Source organism: Varanus komodoensis, unplaced genomic scaffold, assembly GCF_004798865.1.
Source record: "Varanus komodoensis strain SLA01 unplaced genomic scaffold, ASM479886v1 scaffold102, whole genome shotgun sequence".
Lineage (NCBI taxonomy): Eukaryota > Metazoa > Chordata > Lepidosauria > Squamata > Varanidae > Varanus > Varanus komodoensis.
Window position 1 is genome coordinate 672,884 of NW_025335279.1, and position 11,868 is coordinate 684,751.

The 11,868-nt window shown below is 48.5% G+C and overlaps 1 protein-coding gene across 1 annotated transcript; it reads right to left on the reverse strand.

Annotated features, from left to right (window-relative positions):
- Positions 1–329: 329 nt before the first annotated feature.
- LOC123017807 (vesicle-trafficking protein SEC22b-B-like) lies at positions 330–7,702 on the reverse strand. Its single transcript, XM_044419395.1, has 5 exons — positions 7,563–7,702; positions 4,866–4,975; positions 3,708–3,868; positions 2,645–2,791; positions 330–729 (listed from the first exon to the last, which is right to left on the reverse strand). Exons 1-5 carry the CDS (start codon positions 7,635–7,637, stop codon positions 572–574), a joined length of 651 nt encoding a protein of 216 aa, XP_044275330.1. The 5' UTR covers positions 7,638–7,702; the 3' UTR covers positions 330–571.
- Positions 7,703–11,868: the final 4,166 nt, after the last annotated feature.

The following is an 11,868-nucleotide window of genomic DNA, read 5'->3' on the forward strand; positions in this document are numbered from 1 at the left end:
GAGAGGCACAAGACACCCAACTTTTTATGCATAAGATTGCTTTTGAGGGAGCAGTGTTCTAGTCTTTTCCACTAAAGACACACAGACTGGTGGATCTTAAGAATGTACAGAGTTATTGTGGCAGAAAGCTGTGACATGATAAATCTGTCAGTGGTGCCACAGGCTCTTTCAGTATGGAGGCTCTTCTTAGGAACTCTTTTCCTCTCCTTGCCACCGTCCCTCTTTTTACTGAAGGCAGAAGATAGTGTCAAACACTTTATGCATTCAATGCACAACAAAATCTTTAGCAATTTTAAATAAGTCTTCATTCCACCAGACTTCTAAACCATCGTTTTAGTTTTGGCCACAAGGTGGCCAAAAATGCTGTATTGAAAATCATCTCTTTATAACAAGTTGAACACTTTCTCGGAAAAAAATCATAGTTCACATTTCTCCTGGAGAGGGCACTGCTTATCTTGGTTCTGCCTCGGACGAGATGGCTGGGAACACATGCCCTTTTTGCTTCAGGTGTCCCAAATGAGGCAGGACCGAAGAGATGGGGCGGAGGGTGGCAAGAGGGAAGGCCGCACAGTCACACAAGCCACCAAAAGCGTACATAGAGCATAAGTACCACAAAAATCAGGCCAGAGGCGGCAGCTTTGGCATAAGCAGAGCGGCTGTTGAGGAGCCTGGCATCCTGACGGTATTTCTTGGAGAGAGTCGACAAGTTGCTGGCTTTGGAATCCAGAGCTGATAGCAGAGATATGGGGGGAAGAGGGAAAAAAAGAAAAACAAAGATGAGGTTTCCTAATGTATTTCCAAAAATGCATATTCAAGACACCAAAGTTTCACTCAACACACCTTCAGAAGAGCTGATGCCCAACAACAAGGCTGAGCCAGATGGACCAAGCTAGAGCTCACATGGGGTAGGCGAGAATTTTGTTCAGTTTGTTTGAATAAGAAACTAACCAGACAAGCACATTTCCTCATAAAGAGGACAGAAAGAGCTTGAGATTGAAAGAAATGTGGGGGGAACTGACAGATCTGTCCATCCAGACCCAGGACTTTGGATGCGTAGCTCTCACAAGTCTGGCTTTGAATCTCTCTGTCAACCATGCTTGTGGATGGGTTCACAAGCATGGCTGTCTTTTTGCCCTAGCGGGCTCCTCATATGATAGACAGGTGGCATCCAGGCAGGCTGGGTGTTGCTGGAACAAGTAGAATTGGCTGGTGCAGATGGGGAAGAATATTGTTTCCATCTGTTATTTGAAAATAAGAATGTTAAAATTTTTAATTTCTTCACATATGGGGCAAAAAGTACTTGAGGTTGTAAATAACTGAATGTAGAAGAAAGCATGCAATGTATGGCTGTGAAAGCTGGACCATAAGGAAGGCTGAGCGCTGAAGGATTGGGGCCTTTGAATTGTGGGGCTGAAGGAGACTCCTGCGAGTCCCTTGGACCGCAAGGCGATCAAACCAGTCAGTCCTAGATGAGATCAACCCTGACTGCTCTTTAGAAGGCCAGGAACTGAAGATGAAACTCAAATACTTTGGCCACCTAATGAGAAGGAAGGACTCCCTGGAGAAGAGCCTAATGCTGGGAACGATTGAGGGCAAAAGAAGGAGGGGACGGCAGAGAATGAGGTGGTTAGATGGAGTCACTGAAGCAGTTGGTGTAAGCTTGAGTGGACTCCGGGGGATGGTGGAGGACAGGAAGGCCGGGAGGAATGTTGTCCATGTGGTTGGGATGGGTCGGACACAACTTCGCGACTAACGACAACAAAGAAGAAAGTGAACCAGATTGGTATGTCCACCTCTACTTTGGTTAGGTCTGTGTCTGAGCTGCTGGAGTAGTGCTCTTTGTTAGAGTAAGGCAAGGATGCAGAAACTCCGCCAAACTCCTTTTGAACAAGCTCTTGAGGTTCAGATTCCCATGGTGGACAATGCTGATGACAGAAAGAGCAAAAGGAATGATGTGAAATACGGGAAAAAAAATCCAGGAGTTTTGGCTTAAAGCTCTAAACTGGCGGGAACTAAGCCTTAGGCATTGCAACGGTTTAGAATGGGGGAAAACTGCATGAGCCTTGAAATCACCAAACCGTCAGCACTTTGGGGAAATGAGGCAGGGCCAGCGAAGGTAGGATGGCCATCTAAGGCAGTGGGTCGTATGTCCCCGCCCCACGGGGGGGAGGGGTGCGGTATTTCTAGGGAGGCACAGTTAAGTGTTGCATTTCTAGAAGACCACAGTGCAGATGGTAAAGTACCCTTTTTCCAGCTAAGAGTGACTGTGAGGCGGGTTGCAGAGGTATATGAGGCTCCGAAGGGGGTCATGAGCAAAAAAAGGGTTGAGAACCCTGATCTAAAGGACCCCAGAGGGGAAGGTGTGGGCCCTGAGCCTGAGGTGCTGCATCTCTCATGTACAAAAGAACCCATGTGGGGTGGATCAGATATAGAGCAGATTCCTGTGTTATTACTCCGACCCATCCTCATATTTACAAGGACGCGCAAGGTCACAGACACCTCCACAACCATCCAATTGCTTTAGTCTACTCCATTTCCTGAGAGTTGGGAGCTTTGCTCCTGAAATAATACCCTGCCCCCCAAAACTACACCACACATGCAATATAGAGATTTGCCGACTTCCTCATTTCCTCCAAGCCAGTACCTGATAAGGCTTCCCCGCGCTGGAGCACCTCTTCGATGTTGGTGACCATGATCTTCTGGACATCTTGTAGCTCCACGTTGATGCTGCTCAGGTGGCGCTTTGACCAGGTATCCAGATATGATTTCTTCAGCTTCTGGATATAAAGGTCTGGAAAAGAGGAGTTCATCAGTTCTGGGACTGACTGTGTTCTAGGTAGCCTTCCCCTTCAGGAGTGCTGGACCACCACCATTCCTCTCCAACAAAGCCACTGGGCCCTTTGGAGACCAAGAGTCCTGGCATCTTCCTGCAGTCCAGACAGAGCTCTCACCCTCCTCCGTGAATTTGGCAAATCCCCCTTTAAAGCCATCAACCCACTTGCCATCAGTGGGTCCCTCGTCGTCAGATTTTGTACACAAAGAGACCATCGCGTGAACACTTTCTTTTGTTTCTCCCAAATCCATGTCATTGGGCAGCCCTGAACCTCAGAATTACAGAGCAGGAGAAAAAATATCTCCGTTCACATGCAGAAGTGACTAGGGCAACAAGCTTGTGGAATAAACCAGGGGTGTTGAACTGCGGGCCAGTGGGCCAGCTCAGGGGACACTCGGTGCTCCAGTCTGGCGCTTTCCCCTGACCGCCAATCATCGGCTTTTGAATGGATTTGTTTTCCCATCATAAAAAGTTTCAGTGCTTATCCTAAGGATTAGTTACTGGCACTAAGAGCTTAAACAAAAGTCGCGTTGCTCCTGCCCTTTTGCTGTGGCCTCAGCCCCTTTTATCTTCAAGCCCACCTCCCTGGAGCTTTAATCTGAAACTATATGCAGCCTTCTGGTTAAAAGAGGTTCAGCATCTCTCAAAAAAAGAAATGTGCATTACCCAATAAAGATATAATCCCTTACCTGGTGCCCTTTGAATGTTTTCAGTGTAACTCCCATCATCCACAGGCAGCAAAGGCCAGAAATGCTGAGAGTTGCAGTCAAAACATCTGGAGGACATCAAGTGGGGAAGCTGGATTACACCATGAGGTCTAGCGTGGTGATGGGCTGGGCAGCGGAGTGCGTGCTCCCCTCACTGTAGCACATACCAAACTCAATGAAGGCATAAGGTCGCGAAACAGAGGACACTTTCTTCCCATACAGCTCCCAGAATTCAGCCTGCAGCTCCTCCAGGAAGGAGAAGGCCAGCTTCTTCGAGTAGGAAGCTTCGCACAGCGTCAGATAGCAAATGCCTTGGCTGATCAGATAACTGCAATGCAGAGAACACAAAAAGGGAAATGTTTTGTGTTTCATCTCTTCAGTCCAGGGATAAGTGAGCAGGAGCTAGGACTGCATCTGGGAGTGGGAATCCATTCGATTCCCTGGGCTTGGCTCTCCAGCGGCCCGGAGTCTGAGTTCGTGGCAAGCGTGCCAGCATTCTCGGGACATTGGCTAGGAATCAAGCCCCATGCCCTACGCAAACAGCGTTTCTCTTCTGCACGAGCTGCAGCAACCTTTTTGCTGCTGCATCCAACACAGAAGAAGGTTGCCAGATGCGCAACCTTCATTCTGCGAGCGTTCGTGGACTTCTTCTCAGCTTGAGACCAGGCTGAGAATCAGAGGAAGTCAATGAAATGCTAGAGGGACCGACTCCACTAGAATCTGTCCCAACCCTAGTAGTAGCAGCCTTGCAAACAACTTCAGAGAATGCTGCTAGTCCATAAGATTTTAGTTGGCCCCACATACCTGCCTGTGTGTATCTTTTGTGGTGTCTGGATACCCTGAAATACCAAAAGCAGCAGCTATGCCCTAGTTGGCAAAGGTTTCCTGATTCCCTGGTTTTAACAATATATGATTTTATTTACGGTTTCACAGGCTAGAACAATAAAAGCCAAGGATCTCTACAGGAGACTGTATTATTTCCCCACCCTGCATAAGGGTGCAATTCTATACCGATTTGCAGAGAAAAAACTCTGACAGTGCTATGCAGACTGGGGAATGCTGGGGTGGTAGGATATTTTCAGGCTAACATGCATTAAGATTTCTCCCTAAAACACATTATATTCATATTATAGAGAGAGATGAGGGTTCACATCCCCCACAGGGGCAATATACTGGGAATTCAGCATGGGGCTTGTGGATTTCATTAGGGGATTCCTTACTTTGATGCCACTAATGAAAACACAAGGTGCATGCAATGAACTCTAAGAGTGGTGGGATGCTGGGATCCCATCCCTTCTCTCCTCCAAGGCATTGCGGGCACTTACTGAAAAGTCATTGATCCAGCTTCCAGGGAGCACCGGTTTGGCGAATGGTCCCCAAGTTTACGGAAAAGCTGCTTGGCTTGGTTGTGATATTCTTGGAAGTTCCGGTTCGACTGCAGAGGAAAGATCTCTGTGTTGCACTGTGCAAGAGCTCTGTTTTTTTCAGAAAGCTTGCAAAAGGGGTTACACCATAGGAAAGATGGATGGGAAAGAAATAAAGCCCAGAGCGTGGCTGGTACCATCGTACGGCCACTGATACCTGCAACACCCACCAGTGACTGAGGAGCCGTTCTGTATCCCTAGACAGCATCTGTGGAGTCCTGGGCTAAGGCAGATTCCCAGATCTGATGTCTGAGGCAGTACTCTTGCTTTGGGGGTTCATTCATTCATTTATTCATTGGATTTACATCCCACCCCGTTAGCCAAAAAGGTTCTCTTCCTAGGTTACCGAATCTGCCCCATTGCAGCTGGCGTGGAAAGAACAGTGCTGGGTGTGCTCTTGAGGTTGGAAAAGTGACCTTGGAGATCGGGGATGGGGGGTTCAGGGGTAGGGAGAGGAGCACACTAAAGAGGTCAGGAGATGAGATATTCTGAAACTGTCCCGGCCTCCTTCCATTCCCCTCCAAAATGCTCTGCCAGACGCTCCACTAGAAGCAGGCAGGGCGAGAGGCCAGGAAGGTGAGGGCTGCCTCACCTGCCCCTCTGCCTCTGCAATGGGGGACTACAAGCCCTCAAGTCTGGGGACTTACAGGCATTGCCACAGAATTGTGCCCTGAATCATTCCGGAGGCGCATCTCCATTTGGAAACTAAACGGTAGACCTCGTGGCCAAGATTTCTGGCCAGAACTTTGGACGTCTTTGTGCTATTTCGTCCAGCCTTCCCCCCCTGGTGTCCTCCAGAGGAGTGGGAATGCTGGGAGTCACGGTCCAAGACTTCTGGAAGGCAGCAGGTTGGGAAAGGTTATCCTAGATCAATGTTCTGCAGAACTCAAAAGCTCACACTCATAGCGTGACCACTGAAGCTAGAAACAGCATTGCATGCTCCAGGTGTTCAGTAGTTCACAAATACACATAACCACAATAATCCCTACAACAGCTTTGCAAGGTAGGCTAATTTTATTTTCGTCATACCAAAGATGGGGACTGAAGTTCCGCAGTAAACCAGTTCCAGTAGGGCAGTCCATTCACCAGTGGCAAAGCATACCTACTTTTGAGATGGCTAAAGGGAGCATAAGAATTGCCTAGTGGGATACAGACCTTATTTTCCACTTGGGCCCACCAAATACCCTTGGGAAGCTCAGAAACTGGGCCATGAACAGGGCTGTGGAGCTGACACATGAAACCTTTGACTCCAGCTCCTGTATTTCTACATCAATATAGGAAATTGCTATACTAATTAATTTCCTATACTAATTGCAAGCACTCGACCTACAAGACGTTTCATCACTCCCAGCATGAATTAGCAGGCTACTTTTCAGAGCCCTGACCTGTTAAAATAGATCCTGTGTGGAATTTATTATTTATTTATTTATTTAGAGAACTTCTATGCTGCCCCATTCGCCGAAGCCTCGGGGCGGCTCACAAACGTAAATAAATAGCATCCTATAAAACAATATAATTTAACAGTATAAATTAAGTCACCCTGGCCAAAGAATAAAATAAATAAATATTATTGTGCAATTATCTGTGCAATTGGAAATTTTAACATTATTTCTATTACAATTTACATTTATTATGAGTTGGAGTCAGTACATTTTTACCAACTCTGACCCCAGTAACCCAAGAACTGCTTCTGACTCTGACTCCATAGCCCTGGCCATGAAGCCAGCGATTTGCTCCCAGTTTCTGCCATTTGGGGGGTGCATCTGTTCCAGCTGTGACACCTGCATAGGGGCTATTGCAGCTCTGAGCTGATGCTTTTAAAGCTGGACCCACAGCAAACATCTGGCATGTCCTTTCTATGCAAGATGGTACAGTGCCAGCCCTGGAGGCAAACCCAAGTCTTCCTCATCATACCCTGGACCACAACAGCTGTTATAGGCACCAGGTTGGGGAGGACTGGGCAAGATTCAGTGAGTCCAAGCGGCCAGGAAAAGAACTTCTGTTCTTTAATAAAAACCTGCCCCAACTTGGGACGCTCAAGATGTGTTAGACTGCAATTCCCAGCATCCTGCAGTCAAAGGCTGGGGGATGCTTGGGGTTGTAGTCCAACGCATCTGGAGGGCCCCTAATAGGGAAGCAGGTGAAAACTGCAGGGGAACTTTTAACACAAAAACCTGCTTACTGCACACATGTTAAAAAGTTAGCAAAGAACCCCTCCAAATGAAATTGGGGTGTGCAGAGAGATTTTTAAAAATTGAGACAATATTTTGCCTATTTAATCGGAGGTAAGCCTTACTGAAGTTGGTGCCTGGAATGGGGTCTTGCCACTTCAAAACAATCCATAAACCCATTAGCTGTTTTTTTAAGAAAAGAAGAAGTGAGGATAAACAGTTGTAAAGTTCCCCCTCACACTGCTCTTAGGGTTGTCAAAAACCAATCCGGGGGCAGCTAAAAACTAAAGCTGAGGGTTGTAAAAAGAGGCTGCAGAGGTGGGCCTGCAGGGGAAAGGAAGGCCGGCCTAGTGGTTGGAGACGGGGGTGGAGGGGCCGGCGGAGCTGCGCGCGCCCCGGACGCCCGGTCCTCCGGCTCCCCGTTTACCTGCTCCGATTCTTGCATCGACGCTGCCAGGAGGAGCCCGTCCTGCACCCGGCTGATCATCGTCAGCAGAACCATGGTCGCGGCCGCTGAGGAGGGTCCCGCCGTCGGGGCGATCTCCTGCCCGCCCGCCCACGGCCAGGGCTGCCGGCTTCCCGGCTGACGTGGCTGATGGGTTGGATGCCACTCTGGGCCGCCGGGGCGGAGCGAGGCGGCCGAGAAGTCACTCCTGCGAGAAACAAACAAACAGCCAAGGCGGCCGCAGCGCCTCTTCCTTTCCCCGCCGAAAGACGGCTCCTCCTCTTCGGAGGTCTCGGCCAGTCCGGCCGGGCTCGACGGCAAACTTCGCCAACCTGCGGCGCTTGACGGGTTGGACTACGAGTCCCAGCATCCCCACCCAACCAGCCGTGGTGGCTGGGGATAATGGGGGCTAAAAGTGAGGGAAAGCTGCTCTGTTTGCTATGCTGAGCAATGACTTTTTGGAAAAGAAAAAAATAAATAGCAATAATTTGTAATTATTTAAACATTTTTAATACATATTGTCATTGAAATATTATGATACTCAAACGCCGATTTTTGTTGTTGTGGCTGTTGTTGTTGTTATTGTTATATCCCACCTTTCTTACTGCAAAGTCCCAGAGGCAGCTTACCCAATCCACCTCCTTTCCTTCTGATCTTCAGAACGACCCTGCAAGGTAGGTTAGAATAAGAGTGATTGGTCCAAAAGCATCCAGTGAGCCGCATGGCTGTTGCTATTGCTTACGTGCCATTAAGTCATCTCTGACTTAGGGAGGCCCTACGAAGGGGAGCCCCGTCCTCCACAGCCCTGCTCGGCTCTTCTTAGTTCGCAGCTATGGCTTCCTTTCTGCAGTCAACCCACCTCATAGCTGGTCTGCCTCTTCTTCTGCCTTCAGCTTCCTCCTGCATGATTGCCTTCTCCCATGAGAATGTTTTCACGCACACACCCCTTTTCAAATCAATTGCAAATATTTTTTATTATTTTATTTTTGGCATTACCCTTTTTGCAGCTGCATACGATTGCAGGAAGAGCAACAGGGAAGTTGTTGGGTATTCAGCAGGTGGCGTGCCTGCGGGTTAAGTGCAGTAGGAACCTCTCCTATTCAGCTGTCCTGCCCCCAGGGTGCAGGGAAGTTAAATCGTCTTTTGCCCCCACCCCCTTTTGACAGATCATAGAAGCCCATCAGTCAAAGGCTGCCAAAGGCCAGAGTTCTGGACCCTTGCTTGCAAAGGGTCCTATGATGCGGGGTAGAAGTGCAGAAGCAGAGGTTGCTTCCGTGTTCCTTCGAAGCGCCCAGGCAGCCAACTTCAGTTCTCTACAAGTGGCACCCTGGAGTGCGAGGCTAGAAGGCTGAGGTGCTGCTGGGATGCCTCATATGGCAGCACTGCTGGTCTCCTCCTTTTCCTGTCGCCCCAGAGTGGCCACTCAACCCCTCCTCCGAGGTTGGTTCGCAGCCTTGCAGAAGGAGCCAGTGCAGTTCTGCCTGTGTTGGCGGTGAGTCTGGGGAAGGTGCTCTGCGCTCCAACTCCCAGTCGAGAGGCTGTCCAGCGGCCATAGGATTGAGCTGCCTGCTCCATTTTGACTCCCGCACTATCCATTTTCCCTGGAATTGACACCTTTCTCTCAGTCAGTCATTCTTGCAACTCCAGGCACTGCTCCTGACTCAGCCACTGCATTCTTGATGCTCTTTTGCAACAGTTTTTCAGCTTGAAACAGCATAGACACTGTGCAAGGTGACGCAGCTCAATGGTCTTGCCTTCCACAGAGGACCTTTCTATGACATAACCAATTAATTACTTCATCGGCACAGTATTTCTGATCAGCCTGGACCACGGGTTTACCCTGAAGGCATGGCTTACTTGTACCCTTGTTCGCTTCCACTTTGAACCTCTTACTCACATGAGTGACTCAACAGGCCAGAAACTCTTTGCTTAGGGTTTCACTCTACCCAGGAACCCGACTTATTTTATAAGAAGAAAGTCACAACAGTTTCACTGACTGCTGGTTCCTTTCAGGGCCAATTCAAAATGCTGCTCAGCTTTATATTGCTTGGTAACAGGCTCTTGGAAGGCTGCATTCTGCCACGTGAAGTTGCTTGGATTTTAAGATCCTCAGGAAAGCCTTCTCTCTCTGTCCCCATTATCAGAAGCACATAGGGGTGTGCATTCCCCAGCCAGCCATTTGCTCAAATTTTGTTGAGGAAGATTTTGATTTAGTGGGTGCCATTTGTGTGCTCTATTTCTACTGTAATGATGATTTTTAGTGTACCCATAATTTAGTGTGAGCTGCCTCAAGACACGATTTGTGGAAGGGTAGGGTATCAGTTCAAATACATGAGGGTCAAATCCTACGGCATTGAGATAGCCACTGGATAGGTGGGAGTGCCAGCTCCACCTTCAGGAATGCATTGCACGGTCCAAGCTCAGGCCTTGATCTGGCAGTGCCCCCCACCCCACCCCCCCGGCCTTTCAGCTGGCACAGTCCTTCCTGCATGGGCTCCGAAAAGGCAGTGCAACTTGAGCCAGAGCAGAGAGCAGCGTTCCAGGGGTCAGTCCAGGAGTGGGGTCCGCCAGGATAGAGAAAACCTGGCTGTGCCTCAGCCCCTCCCCCTCACAAGCATGGGCAAAGGACTTCGATGGTCAAAATCACCTGCCTGCATCTTGCAGTGTCGGATCGCCACAGAGGCCATCCTTGAGTGCTTGTAATCCTGATTGCCGTGGTGAGAGGCCACCGCGGCTGAATTTCCCTGTGGGGTCTTTGGTTGCCCTTTCGAATATTTGAGCGGTGGCAGATGTGTGCTGTAGTGTCTCATGCTGTGTGAACCTGGCAAGGGTAGGTTGTTCTGCTGATTGGCAAGACAACCAGAATCTATGGCATGCTTTAGGGTGGCTTGTCACCGGACCTAACAACCCATCCTTGCCAAGATCACAGTCAACACAACATCCTGAACTTTTCTACACTCATTGCAGGGTGGCTATGGAGCCTGTCATGATGGATGCAGCATCATCATGCAAGGACTAAAATACTCTGTTTTGAAGACAAAAAATAGTTTTAAAATTGTAAAGCCTGGGAGTACAGAAAATTCTTAACCTGGCACTGGAAAGACATTGAGTATGGTTAGGAGTGTATTCAGTGGCATTGACCTTTTAGTAGCTTAAGCTGATGTATCAGCTAGGATGCTTCCTGGACAGGCAGAGCCTGGTTACAGTAATCCACACTCTGGCAACCTCTCGTTTGGACTATTGAAATGCACTCTGCATGGGGCTGCCTTTGAAAATGGTCCAGAGACTGCAACAGATCCAAAACGGGGCAGCTAGACTGTTAATGGGGACTGGCCCACAAGAACATGTTATGCCTGTCCTCTTCCAATTCCATTTGCTGCCAGTTGAAGTCCAGGCCTGATTCAAAGTGCCAGTATTAACATTCAAAGCCCTAAATGGCCTGGGGCCAGGTTATCTGAAGGGACACCTTGTCCTAGATGTACCTACCCAGACCCTGTGGCCTTCTTCAGGGGTCCTTCTCTGGGAGCACCCTCCAAAGGGAGTTAGGGTAGCCACCAGAAGGGCCTTTTCGGTTGTGGCACCCCAGCTCTGGAATGAGCTTCTCAAAGAGGTGTACCTGGCATCTACTCTTTATTATTTTAGTGCCAGGTGAAAACCTTTTTATTCATCCAGTATTTTAATGGATAACTTTTTAACTTTAGTGTTCAATATTGCATTTTATCCTGTACTGCTACTATAGCTCTGTGCTGATTTGATCACCATTGCTGTGGTCTTACTGTTTTATGTCTTTCTTATTTTTAACTTGGTTCATCTTCCAGGGAGCTTTGGCTAATGAGCAGTATAAAAACGAAAGAACTAAATAGTCCACCCTGAAGCTGAGGAACCACCACTGAAAATGTCCTCTCCCATTTCCAACTTCCAAACATGTGAATAAAGGAATATTTGAAGGACTTCTGTTGATTCCATTTCAGCATGGATAGGGCTCAGCTGTAACACTAAGGAAATAGTAAGCAGCTTGTCCATCTCCAAGGGAAGGAACAAGCGGGAACCAACAGGCTCCACACCCTATCAGAGCTTGTTCCAGCTACCCAAGAATCCTTGCCCATCATCCCATGCGAGCATGATCGTCTTTTCCCACAATGCTGATTCTTCGTTGCATTATTTCAAGAGAGGCCCAGATGCCACATCCAGGCTTCCAAAGTTTCCCACATGGCCAGTTCACCTTTCCCCCATTCACCAATTGTTTTGATGGTTCCCTGGCCTTTGTACATTTTATTCCTATTCTAAA

Bases quoted from the DNA above. Each gene is read 5' to 3' on its own strand.
- LOC123017807 (XM_044419395.1), bottom strand. From the start codon at position 7,637: ATGGTTCTGCTGACGATGATCAGCCGGGTGCAGGACGGGCTCCTCCTG. The intron at 4,976-7,562 runs GTAAACGGGGAG...TTTCCTCTGCAG, and splicing joins CGATGCAAGAATCGGAGCAG to TCGAACCGGAACTTCCAAGA. The intron at 3,869-4,865 runs GTAAGTGCCCGC...TCTGCATTGCAG, and splicing joins GCTGGATCAATGACTTTTCA to TTATCTGATCAGCCAAGGCA.